Here is a 20615-nt window from a genome sequence, read left to right as displayed (position 1 = left end):
GATGTTTGAGCACATCATTGAAGCAGTAGTGTAGCTCACAATGACGTCTCAAAAAGCAAAAAAATCGTATAAGATTCTTTTTTCTCAACCACCACCTTCTTTCATTTACTACCTACTTATGCAACGGATACCATATCGAGGCGTTTGCTAACGGATGCAATCCACCGACCAGAGAGCTTTTGATAAGTTAAATCATGAAATTTCGATTTCCAAACTCGACAGGATGGGACTTGGCGGCACCCTACTGCTCTGGCTGAAGTCCTATTTGGCTGATCGGTATCTGGATGGTAAAATCGGAAGATCAATATCCAGCGAGCTTATTATTACATCCAGTATTCCACAAGCCTCATATTCGTGCTATACTTCAACGATGTTAACTTTCCACTACGAGGACTCAGGCTCTCCTTTGCTGATGATCTTAAGGTCTATCTCGCGATCAATAAAGTAGAAGACGCCGTTTTCCGAAAACGAAACGGAAATAGAATGGTGCTCAACATTAGCAAGTGTTCAGTTGTGTCGTTCTCCAAGAAAAAACAGCATCCTTTTCAACTATCATCTAGGGTCCAGGCGACGAACTGATTAAAAGAGAGTCCTGCCTCAAGGACTTGGAAGTTCTCCTTGACTCACAGCTCACTTACAAGCAGCACATCAGCTACATCGTTGCTAAAGCATCTCACAGTCTTGGCCTAATCATGAGAATTGTGAAAAGCTTCAACGATATGCATTGATTAAAGAATTCGTACTGCGCGCTTGCCCATTTGACGCTGGAATATAGCTTGGCGGTCTGGAATCCCCATTATCTCAACGGCGTTGATGGGTTAGAGAAAATACAATGCAAATTCATTCGATTCGCCCTTTGTCGCCTGCTATGGAAACACCCGCTCCAGTTTCCAAGATACGAAACGTTCCTGATGCTAATTGGACTGGACATCCTAGCAATCAGGAGAAATCTGTGCTGAGCAATCCTTGTAGCTGATATCCTGATAGCGAGGGCCGATTGCCCATGGCTTTTCAACCATATTAGTGTACATGCTTAACCACGATTTCTTCGTAGCAGGATGTTCCTCTAAGAACCATTACGAAAGAAAAATTATACAGCAAATGGGGTCATCGTCGGGCTACAACGAGTTTTCAGCCAAGTGTCAGCTGAGTTCGACGTTCACCTAACTCGTAAGACTATTCGTGGGAACACCGAAAAACGAACTTTGTTTCTTGCTGTTTTATGCAACATGATATGTAACAAAGAAAAGATAAAGAAAACTTTATTCGGTTATCTAGCAGCAAACGTATTGTAAACATTGTTGAAAGTTTGCCAACAGAGAAGTTTGCCCCAATTATGCCACAGTATCTACTTAAAAGAGTGAAAATTCCATCCTGTATCGTAAACGAATAACTTGTAACGCAATTAACAAATTATTAGAAAAAGACAAGTTTAATAACACTTCCTGGTGGACAAAAAAGTAATTTTAGAAACGCTTGTTTCATAATAAAATCAAGCTTTTGACGTAGGACTACGTCTTACGGCAAGTTTTGAGATAGGGTGTCATTCCAAAAAATCGAAAAATGCGAGCGTCACGAAAAATGAAAGGTTTTGAGCGCTAATAGCTCAGCGGTTTTCCTATCGATTTTCAATATTCTTACACCAATCTATTGGAAAATCTTCTAAGAATTGACCCAAATGAAGAAAAGTATGGATTCTTGATGTTGAACTATTGAAAAATTGAAAATAATGAACCTATGTTTTACCAGAATTCTCGTTTCGTGATTGATTGGAAGATTCTTTGCGATGATCTAAACTTATACCAATTTGATATCTGTGCTTGGGAAGTAAGCCAAAACAAGTGACTAAGTTTCCTCATTTCAACAAGATTTCTTAATACCGCGGTTAAACCTAGACCATTTTGATGTCCTTGCCTGGGAAGTACGCCAGAGAGAGTAACAAAGCCTCCTCGTGCCAACAGATTTCTTACGAACGTGATTAAACCTAGTCCAATTTGATGTCTGTGTTAGGGAAGTGTGCCAGAAAAAATGACACAAGTTCGTTGTTCCAACAGATCGCAAATTCTTGACTGCGAGACGATTAAACCTCGGCGAACCTGATATCTGTGTTGGAAAAATGTGCTACAGCTGTAGTGTTCGGTTATAATATGACTCTGTATGAATACGCATGCTTGCCGTTTCATTAGAAGTGTAATGAAAAGATGTGCTGTTGATAAAATAAGATTGAATTCTTAAAATCCCTTCAACGTGGGGAACCATGGGTAATAAAAACAATATTTAATTTCTGTAAGGTAGCAGGAAAGCAATAGTTTGTGTTCTTGATTTTGTTAAATTGTTTTCAAATGCACAATATTTTGAGAATTGAACGTATGCAATGTTACTATTTTGATAAATGTTACATACAACGCATGTAGCATGTATATATGTTGCATATAGCATGTATACATGAAGAATCGAATGATTACAGGCATGAATACATGCTATTATCACTACAGAGAGACTTACGTAGTCCTGCGTCACCTATATATGCGGTCGTGTCTTGTACACAACCCCTCTGATTTTTTTCAATCAATATAATTTTTTTTTGTTCTGTTACTTGAGGGTGTATGTAGGATATTCATGTATCATGCGCCTCCATTGAGTCACATTCCCATACAAATTTCAAGTTAAGTTTTCTCAAAAAAGTTCCATAGACTACACCTATACGAGCAGTGCAGTGATGTTCTGGATCGACAGAGCTACGCTATGGTGTTTATGGTTAAGCTCTAAGCCTGTGACCGATAGTGATGTTTCCTTGTGAGTTATCCTTCATTAGCATACAGATATTCTCAGGGAAATATGCCTATAACCGGTACTCTAGTTTCTCGTTAGGTATCACAATAACAATTAATTCAATTCAATGATCGACACTAATTGTAAATTTTCCTGAACAAGGCACAAATAAGTTTAAATATAAAAAATAAGTTCCGAACTCAAACAAAGCATTAAGCGGGGCACTTACTCTAGGAAGATATCACTTTAATAATGCATTCGATTGGAAGCAATCTTTTTGACCAATCATAGGGTAGGGTCATACAATTCGATTTGCACGCAAAATACATTGCTGACCAAATATTCGACCTAGAATACTAAGTTTAGCATCGATTCTCGCGGGTAATATTTCCCGCCCACGACACAAACGTTAATGTGCAGTAGCACGTGTAACAAAAAAAAACTGTTCATCACGTTGCCACTATTTCAACCTAATAAACCGTTGTGACGACTACTGTGCCAGTGCTGTGCGATCTAGAATAATAAGAGGTCATATTCAACTCTGCCCTTTGATAGTCCTACCTATAAGTAAATACTCTTGGAGTATATTCAGTGCCATCGCACTGGTCGCGTTCGATTCGATCATCTGACATCCGCTGCTACCCGTGCAACTACATAAGTATTGATTTAGTATATTTGCCCGCGATGCATGGCGCGGTGCCCTGCTCTGCAGGGTTCATTAAGAGTCTACTGCTGCTGCTGATCTGAAGCGGGTTCAGTCACTGTCGCAACGGTCGATGTAGCTGTCGTTGCTGCGGCTAATGCTGCTGCTGCTGCTGCCGTCGTTGTTGTTGTTGTCACAGCAATCGGTAGGGATCTACCACTGGCCGATGATCCCTTTCGAGCTTTCCATTATGTACTGTGGTTGTTGTTGAATGGCGGAATGTGGAACAATGGGGAGAGTATTTTGTGCGGTATACTGGGAATATGAGGTATGTGCGGATGGTGGAAGTTGACCTGATGGTGCAACTCTGTTGGACCATGGTCTTGATGGGGAAGATGGGAGGATATTAGGTGATGTGATAACTGTTGTTGTAGATGGATGGGTAGGTTGTGCTGTTGCTGTAGAGACGGATGCTGCTGATGAGTTGGAGGTGGCTGCTGTTGATGAACGGTTTGCTGCTGTTGCTGTTGTTGTTGCTGTTGGTGCTGTTGCTGATGTTGAAGCGCAACATCCGGCGGTGTGTGCTGCGGCTGTGGATGCTGCAAATGAGCGCTTGGATGGTGACTTGCGTGAGCGGTGCTGAGGGTGTGAGCATTCGCCACAGCAGCAGAGGATGAGATCACCGATGTTAGTATTGCCGATGGGACGTGCATTGGAGGTTGAGGTTGGCTTTGTGGTATAGTGATGTGTTGCGTCATTCCCGAGCTTGAACTGCCGTCTATATCGATTTCACTTTTTATATTGATGTGCTCCAGCTTCAGACCATGGTTACCGTTGTTAATTTCGTTGCATTGCTTTGTGTGACGTTCAAATTCGAGAATGTTTTCGAACTGCATCTTGCAGGTTTGGCAGTTGTATAAAATCCTGCAAAGCAAATTAACAGACGATTTATTTCACGATCTTCCATCATTATTATTTTTCGAAATTTATTATAACGCATCAGTATGAACCAAACAATAATGAATATCATTATAATTCAAAAATTTGTGAAGGAAATCATCATGTATTACATTCAAGACATAGGCAAATTGATAGATTATATACTTACACCATAACCTGTCCGTTTTGCTGTTGCTTCAGTGACTGCTTCTGATGCACCAGCAAGTGCTTTTTAAGATTCGAATACTGCGAGTACGACTTAGAGCACAAAGGACAGGTGTGTGGACGTATTCCGAGATGCACCATCTCGTGCTTTTTGAGATTGGCACGCTGAGAGAATGCTTTATCACAGCTCTTGCATTTAAACGGCTTTTCACCTATAGTTGCAGCACACAGAGGTGGAAGAGAGAAATATTAGAAAGGGCTCAGCAGCCTTTTATGATGAAACGGATGAGCATCAAATCGATATGACTTTACAGAATACAGAATGATTTCATAAGGCATTGGTTGGCAAGTTTTGCATTGTTTTCTTTTTACTTCAACAAATCCACATTTAGGCGTAAAAACCCGATCTGATGCTCATCAACGGTATGAAAGAATGGGATAAATAGCGGCACATGTTAATGATACTTTGTACTTATGTTATGAAAGAGGTTCTTTAAAACAATTAACAAGAAATTAATGGAATTAGTTAGATAGCAAATATTAATTACCAGTGTGCAGCATTTGATGCTTAACCATGTTAGCCTGCTGGGCAAATGCCTTATCGCAAGTTGGACATTTATATGGCTTAATTCCTGAACGAGCAACGGATTTTCGATATCAAGATACAACATGGAAATTGAGAAAAATGAATCAGTTTGAATAGAAGAACAACACTATTGTAATGGATTAGAAACGAGATCATTACCGCTGTGGAGCATCTGATGTTTGACCATATTCGCTTGCTGCGCGAACGCTTTACCGCACACTGAGCATTTGTAGGGTTTAACTCCTAAACGCGGAAAAGCAAGAAAATAACATAACTTAGCGTGCTTAAAGCTAAGGGTTAGCATATAAGATTAGCATTACCGGTGTGTAGCATTTGATGTTTGACCATATTCGCTTGTTGCGCGAAAGCTTTACCACACGTATTGCATTTGTACGGTTTAATGCCTGCGGGCGCAGAGAATAACATGGTCAAAATTTCTTTCTAACAAAATCGTTTAACAAAAAATGTATCCTATACTCGAAAGATGAAACATTTGCATCGAAGAGTAAAACAAAATACCGACAGTCATCGCATTATGATGCTTATTCGTTTCGAATGACAAACAAACAATATAAAATATGTTACGTTACCCGTGTGTAGCATCTGATGTTTGACCATGTTGGCCTGCTGGGCGAACGCTTTGCCGCACGTGTTGCATTTGTACGGTTTTAGTCCTGTTAAGTTAATAAAGATAAATGAATAAAAAAAACATGAGTCATGTGAGTTTAGAACTTTCAAACACAATGAAACTATTTTTTCTACTGTGTTACTTAGAATAAATAGAAGACTCGACACAACAGGTTGTTTGTATTATATAAAGTTGGCTTTACAGTGTCCATTGTCATAGACAAAACATGATAACTAACAAGTTGACGGTAATTGGCTAAACTTGAATGAAAACGTAGTAAATGCAAACAGGATGAGAAAAATGATTGCTGAGCGTCATATTTTCAGTAAAATTCCTTAATCAAGGAGAAATTTCCCCACCTCCTCTATTTCCCTAAGCGAGTTCTCCATGCGAAAATCACTCACCGCGCGCGAGTTCCTTATCTATTTTCCGCGCGCAAGTTAATTTGCAATCTCAAGCGCAAGCCGAGGGCAAAAGATTGATAAACAAAGTTGGTTAAGCGGTTAAGCACCGCATTCTTTTAGCGCCCATTGCGGCTAATTCTAGAACCCACCGTAGTGTTTTTCTGCAAACCACGCGAAAAACTTTATATGTTTAATTTTCGTTCTCCGAGTCACAAGGCATGCGAAACAGTTTAAGCTTTTGTTTAACTTCAATTTCGTTGCGCACACCATTGGAGAAACCGGGCCGCGCATTTCGAAGATGTTTTAAATTTTTATGCCAACGTCGGTATTTCTGGTTTCTGACCAGCACGACTACTTTTACTTTGCATGGATTAAACGAAATTAAATCCTCTGGGTACAATACTAATCAGGGAATCAAAATATCATTGTTCGTACCGAGAAATAAACGACAAAAACGAAGAGCGATAAACTGTTTATTCTCTGCCTACAGAAAAAACATGCGTAGCAACCAGAATATATCACGATAACAAAATAAAGGGATCAACGATTGTCGGCTCTCGGATCTGAGCAGGATAACTTTTTTGTTTTGGTTTTGCCGGCTACGATAACTTGTTATCCTTATTTTCATGCAACAGTGACAAACTACCATCACACTTTGTCCCAACATTTTGAAGTAAGGATATCATTGTCTCTTGTGCGTTCGTGATTTTTGATTCCCTGATGCTAATAGAGAATAACATAGGGTTAATCGATCTAAAAGGATGTCTAGAGTGTATGCCATTAGTGTTAAAACAATTGAGCATTCCGGTAGTAACAACTCTAAAAAAATGATCACTCGCACGGACAAGGAACCCTTATGAAGTGACAGCTCGTACACAAGTTCACCAGCACTTCGCCGAGAACACCACGATTCCAAAAATACCATTCCTCAGAAAGTTACTTCTGGAGAGTTATTAAGGATTATATTTTTAGGAGTACATATCAATTCGTTTGTTTTTCTAATGTTGAAAGTTCATTTATATCAAAATGGAGGTTAATCGCCTCCCAATGTTTCAGCAATCTTCTATTGTGTTTGATTCGGATTCTCATATAACAGTGCCTCCAATACTGTATCTTCGAACTTCGATCGGACCTTGTCTCCAAAACTGAAATCACTAACGTCGAAACTATTGAATAGTAGTAACATTGTTGCTATAAACTTCCACAGGCATTCTGTGGTGTGCTTTTTCTTCAATTGATATAGCAGAAAACCAACAGTACACAACAAAGTTTTCCCATGAAACAAAAAGCAATATATTGATTTATGTCTAACCCCTCGGAAACCATCGAAATTAACTGTCCTACGAAACATTCATACCAGGACTATGCCTTAAAACCAGACCGAAGCACTTAATATATTTCTAATTTAAAAAGCACGAAAGTGAAAATCCCATAGATTCGATAAATAAAAATGATTTATATTTATTTCAAAGTACAGAATGTGTAAAAATATTTAAAAATTCAGAAACAACTAACTTTGGCTCAATATGATCACCATTAACTCGAAGTATATTTCTGCCTAAGCCTAAGGCTTCAATCAAGCAGCCTCCACAACACTTTTTCAATATTCCGCATTTACTCTGACGTCAGGCTCAAAACAAAAACAATCGGAGAGCGCCCATCCGCGGTTAAAGCGGCCTGAATCCATGCTGTTTCCTGGTGACCAACCGATGGCTGAAATTCTCGTATGAACATTTCAGCAAGTGTAGCATCTCTTTCGTTTTTTCAAGTCTAACTTGTTGCTGCTTCGGCGAAAGATCATGTACATTTTGAAACTGGTAAGGTTTGGCCTTAAGCTCATGTTCCAGTATGCCTCAGATGCTGCGATTTTTCAGTTCTTTAGCCATTTGATTGGCACTTCGTAATGGATTTTGCTTAAGTCGCTTCTTCACCTTTCGAACTATCTCAGGTGACATTGCAATCTGTTTGTGATTTTCCAGCTAAATTTCAAGCAATTACACTATTACTACTGACGAACTGACATGACACATAGAAGAAAATCGTTCAAAAACCTCGTCCTACACATTTTGTCTGCACACACACTAACCGAAGACTACAGAACTCAAGACTGGGCATTCTGTCAAGTCTCTACGTACAGGGTTAGTACGCCTTCCGCGGACAACAGCGGCAACTCTTAGTTTGTGTTGTGCCATCATTTTGACATCAGGGTATGGAATGAGGAAGGCAGCTAGGAAAAAGCGCACAACATAGCTCTAGCCATCCCAAGCCCCTACACCGAGGGCCTCTACGTGGCCATACCTGGAAATACTTCAATTTGAATAATTGAGTAGCCAAGCTAGAAGGCGCGGGGTCGTGTGATTTTTAGTTCCTAACCTTGCAACAGTAGTTTTAGGCAACCGTTGAGCCACACGACTTTATTTTCAAGTACTATATTATTTCAACTAATATTTTTGGTAGACTAATCTATTTTCAGAGAGAGAAATAAGGCGTATACCCTTGGCCAATTGCAGCAGTCTGACTTTTGGTCTAAATGCCATTAGTTCATCCCCGAGGGTTCAGAGTATCACTTAAACTTTATTAGCAAAAATACTCCCAACGATTGTAAATAAATCATTTTCTATATGGGAAGCGTTTGGTACGGCACGGCAGATTGTTGTGTAAGATTAGATTAGAATAGTATGTGTCATCACTACCACACCGACATCATTGGATGATATCGTTATCAACAGTACACGCATACATTCTTTCCGATAGTTGTTCAGATGTTTCAGAATCTGTGCAGATAGGTATATCATTCTATTTTTTGTATTTTTTGTTCCAGTTGAAAAGGTATGGTTTTTGGGTCAATGGAGTACAATCGGATTGGTTTGTCAAAATACGTTTTTAAAGAAAATTTTCTAGAAGCCAATAACGAATCAAACCAATTCCTACTCCTTTACTTAGAAGTGAGGCATATTCCAGGACGAAGGTTTGTACCGGTCGAAATCAATAGTGGCCCGAAATTGCCAAAGGTGAGGCCATTTTTTCAAATATTTTTCGACTGGTATAGCAACATATCGCCGAGCATTATTGTTGAAAAATATGTAGACTCGTGCACAGTTGTGTACTCCCACCGATTGTTAACACTCAAAAAATCTTCTATCTATCTATCTTCTATCTATTCTATTCTATATAAGAGGCCTTTCGGTAACCAAAATCAAGCCCCTGGCAGGACGTCATGCTTTCGTAGCAACGGGTTCACTCTCTGTCACCTCACTGGTCGACTGCCGGACTGCTCGATTGCTCAACTAGAATGTTCGATTCGACTGCTCGACTTGACAACTCGACTGGACTACTCAACTAGACTGCTCGATTCCACTGCTCGACTCAACTGCTCAATTCAACTGTTCGACTCAACTGCTCGACACGACTGCTCGACACGACTGCTCGACTGAACTGTCGATTGAACTTGACCGGACTGTTCGGTTCGACTGCCCGACTTGACAACTCGACTCAATTGCTCGACTTAACCACTCGACCCGACTGCTTGACTAAATTGTTCGATTCAATTGATCAGTTCACTTACTCGCTTCACCTGCTCGACTCGACCGCTCGATTGAACTACTCAATTCGGCCGCTCGACTCAATTACTCGACACAAATGCTCGAGTAGATTACTCGACTCAACTGCTCGATTTAACTTAGACTGGGCTGCTCGACTGAACTACTAGATTCGACTATTCGAATTTGCAACTGGAGTGCTCGTCGCGATATCAACGTGCCGCTCATTTGAATCGTTTCGCGGCAGAAAATGGACGGTTCAGAGCCACTCACACAAAAGAGCCATTTTACACACCTAATCAGCAAAGTGGATTTAGGTTTTTATCAGTGATGGTAAAACTCAAAACTCAACTTGATCCTATGTAGTAAAACTCAAGCGTGAGTTTTTCTGTTTTCATACCAAGAAGCACAAAACTCACACATATTTCTTCCCGCTTGATCACATTCTGCTTTGCTTCAACTGCTACCCGGAGCTATGCACATATACATTCAAATTCATTGTTGAACAGCATAGGCATTCTCTCGCGCGATACGTAGCTGTGAATGAGCATGAGAGAATGAATCTCTAAATAAATCGCAACGTTAAACTAATTACATGTTTATCTAATTCTTATTAGGCTGTTTAACTTTTTAGGTAAGAAAATGTCGATTCCCGAGATGGAATGTAAATGTAAATTCCGCCCATATGCCAATATAAGATTGCAACTTAATTCATGAATGTGTGCGGCATTTTTCGCTGCTGATGTTTTGTCTGACGGTAGATTCTCTTTCGCTCTCTGGTTCTCGTTGTATGAAATGCCATCTGTGGAAGAATTAAGCAAAATGCTCACAGCTTAATTTGGTTTACATCGCATAGCAACAGAGACGACATCGCGAGAGAAATTCATATGTGAGTTTGGCGCTTGTGATTAAGATTGAAATTTCAGGTTCTTGAAATCTCAGCTTTTTGCTGCTATGAATTTTTCAACACTGATTTTTATTCAGTTAAATAAAACCCAATGCGAGCATAAAAACTATTTGTTTCAGTTTCAGGCTGACTCTTTTATGTACAACATCTTAGAGCTATATTATTGTAGACGTAAGATCTTCGCATACCATGATGCAAATAATTTTAATATAAAGCTCAAAGACTACTGCTCGATTACACATCTTCGCAAACACTGGCCAATGGAATGTGTCCGCAGTTTTCTTGACAGACATTTATATATTCCGGAACGTAAGATTTGGGCTCAACTAGTACTTAAATAAAAAAACAAGAGTAGACTAGATTTAGATGCAGCTGTATATGAAAGATGAAAGATTCTAGATAGGTTTTGACCGAGACCATTGCAGTTCATTGATGTGAAAATATGCACCATTTTGCGGCATAGAAAAATGTTGCGTAATCCGAGCAGAAAAGATAGAATGTCTTGAACATATTCATTTATCATTTATCAAAAAGATTTACTCAATTCTGCTCGGATTGAAAAAGAAAACGAATTCTATGACATAACTCTGAGTCCCAATATCCAAAAATGTTACCAAAACAATGAGAAAATGAATTTTGAATATTTATTTCACAGAATCATCGTTTTGTTTTTCTTCTTGCTATTATATACCATACACAGAGAGCGTAGGACATTTAGACATAACAGATAAATAAGAAGGAATTCAAAACATTACCAGTGTGGAGCATCTGATGCTTCATCATGTTCGCCTGCTGAGCAAAAGCTTTATCACAGGTTGGGCATTTGTATGGTTTCACTCCTGCAATTTCAGTTTCATTGTTTACGATCGGATGTGTGTGCGCATGCGTAAATGTGGGGCAGAAGCAATACGGTGTAACGAAGCAACGATAAAAGAGACAATAAAACAAAATTACAGGACGGATTACGAGTGGAAAACAGAGAGAAAAATAGAAGATCGTATAAGGTTAGTTAGTACAAAGTGAAATCGAAATATCGGTTTTTTGCTTTTCTATCAAATTGTGTTTTATTAGATAAACAGAGAACTGTGTTGAGAACAAACATAATTTAGATTCTCATATGCGACAAAACGGTTTTTTAAATTTCGTCTTAACTCTACAGGTGAGGAAAGGAATTCTGCGAGTTCAATATTCTATTTAAACGTTTTAGATTTACCGGTATGAAGCATCTGATGCTTGACCATGTTTGCCTGTTGTGCAAAAGCCTTGCCACACGTAGAACACTTGTAAGGTTTTACTCCTAGAAACGAGGTTTGAGGAGAAGTTTGTTTTGTTCGTTTTTAGATTGACAATAAAAAGATTGGGAAATATGGGAGAGAACAAACAGTTTCAATTAGTGAATTCTCCGACTACTATCTTAAATCAGCGTGAGGTGTGTCAAGAGGTGTTAAAATGCTATGTGGCTATATTATTCAACCATAATCAGGTAAAATAGACATAGATTGACTTACCGGTATGAAGCATCTGATGCTTGACCATATTGGCTTGTTGAGTAAACGCTTTATCACAAACGGGACACTTGTACGGTTTTAAACCTGCAAAAGAATTATAATTTTATTCTGGGATTTGCTGTAATATTTTTAACGGTTGGGAGCTCGAAGGATACTGGGATGTGATGTAAAGAGGGTGTAAAAGTGGATTGGATCTGGATATCGTATTACTATATACGATATTTACCGGTATGAAGCATCTGATGTTTAACCATGTTGGCGTGTTGAGTGAAAGCCTTATGGCACACTGGACATTTATAAGGCTTCAAACCTGCATCAAACGCCGTCGAAAAGAGAGAAAAGAAAATGAGATAGCAAACGATTCCGGAATAAGTCTCTATTGTTAATGTAAGCGTGTGAAGTGTTAGGGCTTAGCTTGTTCGATGTGAAAGGAAGTAGCCGGTGAGATGCAATTGATTGTCAAGGATATTCACGTACCTGTATGAAGCATCTGATGTTTTATCATATTTGCATGTTGAGAAAATGCTTTCTGGCACACTGGACATTTGTATGGTTTAAGTCCTGAAAAGAAAGATAATAATTTGTGTTGGATATCAAAACAAGATTGCATAGGAGGGATTTTGGGGATTGGTTGAACAGGTGAAAAGAGATGAATAAAAGAAGCTAAATGCAAATTTCTGGTCATAATTAGTTTTAGAAACAAGGATTTAAGTAACAAAGAATGAGATAATCATTTGCGAGCCACAATTACCGGTATGAAGAAGTTGATGTTTCAACATATTTGCCTGCTGCGTAAAGCACTTTTCGCAGATTGGACATTTGAAAGGCTTCAGTCCTGTTATGCGGTGTTTAACGATCGGAAAATAGAGAGAAGAAAATACGACTGCTTAGAAAAATTGAACACTTCTTTGATTCATCTCTGGCGAATAACTCATCTGTTAATGCACAGTAAAATTATAAAACTAGCTTTAACTAGGAACGGAAAAGTAATCGATATAAATTGATTATATCCAAAACGGCCGCAAACCGACAATAACGTCAGCACGTGATAGTAAAGAAGATTATCGATATATTACGTACTTATAAAGATAATCTTATAAATCTTATCGTTAGTTTTGGTAGCTATCGATATCAATTTTTATCCGTTACTTTCTATCATTATACGGATGTGAACGAAGTTGAATCAGAATCGCCTAAGAACTATCCGAATGATTTTAGAGAAAGTAAGCATCGGTGGATGCTGTGAATGCTTTATAAAATATTTGAGTTAAAGCATATAGGCAATACGCTCAAAGGATGCTTATTTATTACTAGTTGAGCCCGACTAACGCCAAATTGTTGAGTCGAGCAGTCAAGTCTAGCAGTTAAATCGAGCAATTCAGTCGAGCAGTTTAATCGAGCAATTAAGTCGAGTAGTCCAGTCGAGCAGTTGAAACGAGTAGTCTAGTCGAGCAGTCGCATCGAATGGTTTAGTCAAGCAGTCGGGTCAAGCGGTTAAGTGGAACAATTGAGTTGAGCAGTTCATTCGAGCAGTTCATTCGCGTAGCCGAGTCGAGCAGTTCATTCGAGTAGTCGAGTCGAGCAGTTCATTCGAGTATTCGAGTCGATCAGTTCACTCGAGCAGTTGAATTGAGCAGTTCACTCGAGCTGTCGAGTCGAACGGTTTATTCGAGCAGTTGAGTCGAGTAGTCCACTTGAGCAGCTGAGTCGAGCAATCCAGTCGAGTAGTCCAGTCGAGCAGTTGAATCCAGTAGTCCAGTCGAGCAGTTGAATCGAGCAGTTAAGTCGAGCTGTCGAATCAAACAGAAGTCAAGTAGTTGAGTCGAGCAGTCAAATCAAGCTGTTCAGTCAAGCAGTTCAACCGAGCAGTTGAGTCGACCAGTCGAGATGGCCAGTTGAAGTAGTCGAGTCGAGCAGTCCAGTCAAGCAGTTTAATCAAGCAGTTGAATCGAGTAGTCTAGTCGAGCAGTTGAGTTAAGCAGTCTGGTCGACCAGCTGGGTCAAGCGGTTCAGTCGAGCCTTAAGTCGAACAGTTGAGTCGAGCAGTTCAACTGAGTAGTCCAGTCAAGCAGTTGAATCGAGTAATTAAGTCGAGCTGTCGAATCAAACAATTAAGTCAAGCAGTTTTAGTCAAGCAGTCGGGTTGAGTGGCTAAGTCGAGTATTCCAGTTGAGTAGTAGAATCCAGTAGTCTAGTCGAACTGAGCAGTCCAGTCGAGCAGTCGAGTCGAACAGTTTAGTCAAGCAGTTGAGGCAAGCAGTCGCGTCGTGTGGTTATGTCGAGCAGTTGAATCAAGCTGTCCAGTCGAGCAGTCAGGTCGAGTAGTCGTTTTGAATAGTCGAATCGAACAGTTCAGTCGGGCAGTTAAGTCTAGTAGTTGAGTCGAGCAGTTGAATCGAACAGTTGAGTCGAGTAGTCTAGACGTGCAGTCGAAGCGAGTAGTCTAGTCAAGTAGTTGAGTCGAGCAGTCGAATCGAACAGTTTAGTCACGCAGTATAGTCGAGCAGTCGGGCCGAATGGTTAAGTTGAGAAGTTAAATCGAGCAGTTAAATCAAGCTATACAGTCGAGTAATCCAATCGAGCAGTTGAGCCAAGCAGTCAAGTCGAGCAGTCCTGTCGAGCAGTTGGGCTGAGTAGCTAAATCAAACAGTTGAATCGAGTAGTTTAATTGTGTAATCTAGTCGAGCAGTTTAATCTAGTACTCTAGTCGTAAAGTTGAATCGAGCAATATGGTAGAGCAGTCAAATCAAGCCAGTCAAGTCCAGTCGAGCTGTTAAGTCGAGCAGTCCAATCGAAATCCGGTCAAGCAGTTCAATCCAGCAGTCGGGTCGAGTAGTAAGTGGAGCAGTTGAGTCGAGTAGTTGAATCGAGCAATCGGGTCCAGTAGTAAGTCGTGAAAATAAGTCGAGTAGTAGTCGTGAAAATGAGTCGGGCAGCCGAATCAAACAGTTGAGTCGAATAGTCCAGTCAAGCAGTCAAGTCGATCTGTTCAATCGAGCAGTCGAATCGAACAGTCCAGTCAATCAGTTCAGTTGAACAGTCCAGTCGAGCAATTAATTCGGGCATTTTAGTCGACCAGTAGTCGAGCAACCTAATCGACCAGTTGAGCAATCGAGCAGTCCAGCAGTCAACCTGTGAGATGACTGAGAATAAAACCCATTGCTACGAAAGCATGACATCCTGTCAGCGGACTGTTTTTAGTTACCGATAAGCCTCTTATTACGTCTTCTCAGACCTCAGAAGGCTACAGATAAGCCTCTTATATGGCCGGTATCAACAGCCAGACTGGACTAAGTCGCAAAATTTAAAAAATTGAGTTAATGACAGCAAACGATTAAGAATTTTCTGAGCTACATTTTACTCTAATCAGACTACATAAATGTTGCAAACAGTTAGAGTAATGAGATGATTTCGAAGGATTGATAGCTACACACCATGCAGAGCAGAAAACTTTGAACGCGTTTTTCTGCATGCAATTCAACATCGCGCCTTGAAAGAGTGATCCAACGAGTGGGCATCGAAATGAGAGGGTTCGGTTCACCGAAGCTACCAACTCTTATGCTTCGCAGATGACTTTAATATCATAACCAGAAACTTATTGACGGCGAAGGTAATCTGAAGGTAAGACTGAAAGTGAAGTCCAGAAGATTGGGCCAAAAATAAATGCGTCGAAAACCGAATACATGAAATGAAGAGGCTCAAAGGAGACAAACGCGCGCCTCCAACGGACGGCAATCGTTGACGACGACAGACTAGAAGTGGTAGATGAGTTTGTTTATTTGAGATAGCTGGCGACCGTGGACAACAACATTTGTAAGGAGATCCAGCGGCGCATTTAAACGGGAAATCGACCTAGATTCATATACGCTACCGTACGAAGCTGACAATGTACAAACCCTTAACGTGCTAAATGGCTTAACCAGGTTGAAAGCAACCTGCAACTTCTGAAACATCTGGGAAATTGACAATAAGTAGCCCAAGATCAAGATGAATGGAGACGCCTGCTTGAAACAGCACGAGCTAACCCGAATCTATGCTGACGACAACGAGTTGTATTGCCAGTTATTTAATGTCTGCTGTATATATGACGGAAAAAATTACGCGAAAATTTTCGAACTTCTTTACCACCGCTAATAATTAAACAAGATTGATTTCAATCAAATAATTTAGCTCTAGATGGACAATACTTTTGTGCGAGTTGATGAGCTGCAGCACATTTCTAATGGAATCTCGGTCCGACTTGCCAGCCTGGCCAATAAAATAAGTCAGCCGAACTAACCATTGTCGCTGTCGGCCAATTGTCGTCGTTCCTCGGACCAAACAGTCTTAAGTTGCTCATATTTGGCTTATGATTAAGGTCACCATCACCAGATCGTCATCGAAACAGTCACCAAATTTATTCTTTTCTACTAGTCCAGGCAAGTGTCAGTATCTACGAACCTGGGAGGCTTCCATTCGTCACACTCGACGTAAAAAACCATCGTTTTTTAGGTAGTTTTAGTGGGGCATACGAGTTTTAACACTATATTTTTGACTCATTTCAAATATTGTTTCCGATAACGACTAACGTTAACCATTTTGGTTTCATATGGGAAACACGGGCAAAATGGGTATACATGTATAGGCAAGATGTGTCAGATTTATCTGGTGTAAAAAACTTGAGAACTTGCGGATTAATTCTTATAAAAACTCGCAATAACGTGTGGATCGTGTTTACGTATGACGAACAGGGTCCGTGACCCTATTAGACCCATCCTTTTTCTAAATTTGCTCCAATTGTTAGTCAAAAAAACATAACTGCAACCCCTAGAATCATTTTTAATAGATATTTTATTGTGAGCGAACATGTCTATCTTCATCGAATAAGAATTGCGCGTTAAACCAACAGTGTGTCAATAACAAGTGTGTCATTAACCCTCTCTGTCCCAGGGGTGTTTTGGTAGTTTACAGTTTTTGATCATGTAAAAAAACTATTAATTAACAATTCGTCAAACGCAACTATACACCTTGCAAAACAATGTTTTTACTACGTTACAAAAGCAAAATATCCATATTTGAATGCCTGAAAATTTTTACCGGTCGATTTGAGTATCGGAAGTCATGGAGCACCATGGGACAGAGAGGATCTGCTAGTTGCGAAAATGGTCTAACAAACAGCCTATTTTACGCTTTTGTATTAAGAAATAGCTATATTTTATGGTTGGTTTTAAAAGTACTAAAACTGCAAACTTACCGTTATGAACAAGGTCATGGCGCTGCAGGTTGGCTAGTTGTGTGAACCCTTTGTTGCAAATTTGGCAAACGAATGGACCTGCAAATTTAAATGAAAGCATCAGTTAAAACGGAACCACCGGCGTTTCGCATCAACATCCTTACGATCTCCGGTGTGAGCTTTGGTGTGCTTCCACATCGAGCTGTGACTAGGGAACTCTTTGCTGCATATTTCGCACTTGAATTTATTCTCTGTCAGATGCTTAGTGCGATGCTGCTGCATTTCCTCCATCGTGTCGAAGCGCTATTTACCGCAGCAATGATTTTGAGTTTGACATTCCAGTTTGTTTGCATTGCACGCAATTCACATGTGCGTGTGAAGAAGTAGGAAAAGAAAATACAAAGAATGAAAATCAACGGACACGATCTACACAGACTGAAAATGCGTTTGTCCCACACAGCCTCTCAACGAAAAGATATGGAAAACGAAACGACAAAGGAGCGTTGAATCAAAACAGGTTTTTTTAGTCTCTCTCTGCTTCTCTTGAACTAAACACAACTCACTAACAAAGGAATACTGTCTGATTCTTATGCTAAGGGAGAAGGAATTGAAAACATGACTTGTGAGTAGGGTCATCTTTCGTAAGAAAAAGGATTGACTCCGCCGCTTACGCTGCAGGCTGCACGTTTTTGTTGCTGCTTATACTAACCTTCCGACACTGTGGACACTTGATCTTATTGAGATTGATTAATGTGTTTCCCAGTGAAAGCGACACAGCGAGTGAATGTTTGTTATCCGTTAGCGGATATTGTGTAAGCATTTCAGGACGCATCGTTGACATTTGATCATGCTGAGATTGGGCGGTTGTGTACTTGATCTTGTTGAGATTTATTAGCGTGTTTCCTAGCGATAGGGATACAGCGAGTGAATGCTTGTTGTCAACAAGCTGTTGCTCCTGGCTCAGCATTTCCGGACGGGCAAGTTCAATTTCTCCATCTTCGAATGTTGGTTGCTGTAAGAAAGAAACAAATTCAATAAAACATATTTAGTGAATGCTTCGCTTGCATTCGTACAGGCGTTGAGCTTGGCGAGTAAGTGAATTCGACATTTTTCTTCGAAGCCAATTCGGGTCGCATCGAATACATTTGATCATGTTGAAATTGGGCACTTGGGTGTTTGATCTTGTTGAGATTAATTAGTGTGTTTCCGAGCGAAAATGACACGGCAAGTGAGTGTCTGTTGTCAACCGGCGATTCTTGGCCTAGAGTTTCCGACCGACCCACTTCAATTTGTCCATCTTCGAATGTTGAATGCTGAAATATAGGCGTAAATTTTGTTATCCGGGGAATGCTTTTGCAATAAGACATATGACTCATTTAGACTACTAGAAAAGATTATGTAATCATATCGGAATCAGGTGCTGCAACTATTATTAGAAGTTGGAGGTTTTTATGGCAAGTGAAGCTACCTAATATATTATTAAAGCGCTGCTAACGACGGCTCTGTTTAGAATTATGCTTGTTTTTTGCAAGAGTTTTCCAGCAAAAACGTCGGTAAGCTTCTAATCTAAAAGAATAACATCATGTTTTATACTTTTATGGGTAAATATAACTTTTTTCAAGAAAAAGTTTTTATATTATTAACTTATTTATTTTATGACATATTACGAAAGAATACAGTCATAGTTGTACGATTTCGATTCACAATATTATCGAGTAACTACAAGATGTTAATACAGATATTTCAAAGTTATTTAATGTTATATGATTTGAAGTGCTCATAAATCAGATTACCGATAAGTTCTAAGTACTCCTGAAAGGTACTAATCTTTTCATCATACAAAAATCTTCAAATTTCAAACTGACATGCATTATACTTTTATATTTTAATACCTGAATACTTAATGAATAAAATTGCTAGACAAAGTATTTACTATACTTATCATACAAAATAAAATATGACAGAACGTGCCTTATTCGAAATAGGCTTTAGTTTTCACAAAAACTGGCAGCCCAGGAAACAGCATACGCAATGCATAAACCCATACCACATAGAAGAAGTTCAACATATAATACAGTGCAAACGCCGGGGCGTCTTTGTGTCATCGGAGCGCATACTGCCCTGCCCCTACATACAGACTAGTTGGTCACTCTACTTCTCCCACCACCCTCACTAACACACTACTAACTACTTATTCTCTATCCTGAACCAGTGTGGGGCCAGGCTACAACATATGTGTATGTGACTGGCTAGCCGGTTTCGAACAGGACGGAAATCTCCTAAAATGATTGCTGTTTCTCCGACAACGTTTCAGAATGCAAAACCGAGACGATTGGGTGGTAATGCACAAAATATGATTACATGATCACGTTCAAAACTTAAATCACAAAATTAGAAATTTGCAATTCGGAAATATTTTTTCCTATCATAATAAAACTTTCGCTCTCCCATAAAATCCACCGCGTGCTGCAGCAGTACTTTTCTTTTTGTGTGTAGGAATTTATTTTGTAAGCCTTCATCTTTTTTTCGCTCATTCGCCAACTCGCATTTCCTTTTCCCCTTTATGCTCGAGGCTTTCGCGAGCACACCATTATGAATCAAAATTTAAGTTACCACCTACGATCCTCCAAAAAATTAAAATATTTCTTCGATGGCGTAGAAATCCAAATGGTGGAGCAAACCCAACTTAGTGCCTAGTTACTTACCAGAGGATAAAACATGTCGAATTAACACAATTTCAACTAACGAAAACAATGTGCACACGAGTCGAAAAATCGTTCCAGCAACGCAAAATATCTAGTTAAAAAACTTCTTTTTGTCCGTTTCACTAGCAAAGATCCCTTATTAAAAACTAGTTGAACGAAAAACCGAAAAATTAAACAGCGGCTGCAGGACTGATGAATCTTCCACAGGAAAAAATATGTCTCTTTTTCTATCACTACACACTTCTTCACTGCTTGCTTGCTAGTTTCTGCTGCAAGTGTGGGCTCGTTTTCTTCCTTCGGCGGTCTCTGGCGATGTAAAAACAATGTGTGCGTGTCACTTTCGTTCGAGAGCGGCGGGCGAAAGTGTGACGTATGAAGCGAAAAACCGCATCAACGGGCAGAAGCCCAGGTGGCCTACTTTGACAGCTGTCAGTTGAAGAACGACATTTTAAAGACCAACAATTCAATAGGGCCGAATGGAAGTGCCGGCTACAGTGACTATTTTTATTGAATCTTTTCTTAGCGGGAAATTAGCAGTCATTAAGTTTTCGTCGGAGAGCCCAATTTCGGAAGCAGTTTTTGGGCCCACAAGCGGGATTCTGTTTAT

The 20615-nt window shown here is 39.8% G+C and overlaps 1 protein-coding gene across 6 annotated transcripts; it reads right to left on the bottom strand.

Annotated features, from left to right (window-relative positions):
• Positions 1 to 2500: 2500 nt before the first annotated feature.
• LOC128734242 (zinc finger protein 260-like) lies at positions 2501 to 20261 on the bottom strand. 6 transcript variants are annotated; one of them, XM_053828314.1, is made up of 17 exons: positions 20009 to 20261; positions 18377 to 18616; positions 18013 to 18315; positions 17468 to 17606; positions 17325 to 17402; positions 12843 to 12926; positions 12569 to 12652; positions 12318 to 12401; positions 12092 to 12175; positions 11797 to 11880; positions 11339 to 11422; positions 5696 to 5779; positions 5426 to 5509; positions 5265 to 5348; positions 5068 to 5151; positions 4524 to 4731; positions 2501 to 4339 (listed from the first exon to the last, which is right to left on the bottom strand). In XM_053828314.1, the coding sequence occupies exons 1-17, from the start codon at positions 20021 to 20023 to the stop codon at positions 3664 to 3666; spliced, it is 2499 nt and encodes an 832-aa protein (XP_053684289.1). In that variant the 5' UTR covers positions 20024 to 20261; the 3' UTR covers positions 2501 to 3663. The 6 variants fall into 6 exon arrangements, with proteins under 6 accessions (XP_053684289.1, XP_053684291.1, XP_053684290.1 ...); XM_053828316.1 differs by lacking the exon at positions 11797 to 11880; XM_053828315.1 differs by lacking the exon at positions 12843 to 12926.
• Positions 20262 to 20615: the final 354 nt, after the last annotated feature.

This window comes from Sabethes cyaneus, chromosome 2 (genome assembly GCF_943734655.1).
Source record: "Sabethes cyaneus chromosome 2, idSabCyanKW18_F2, whole genome shotgun sequence".
Taxonomy (NCBI): Eukaryota; Metazoa; Arthropoda; class Insecta; order Diptera; family Culicidae; genus Sabethes; species Sabethes cyaneus.
The sequence above is the reverse complement of the archived record's forward strand: the minus strand, read 5'-3'. Positions and strand labels throughout refer to the sequence as shown.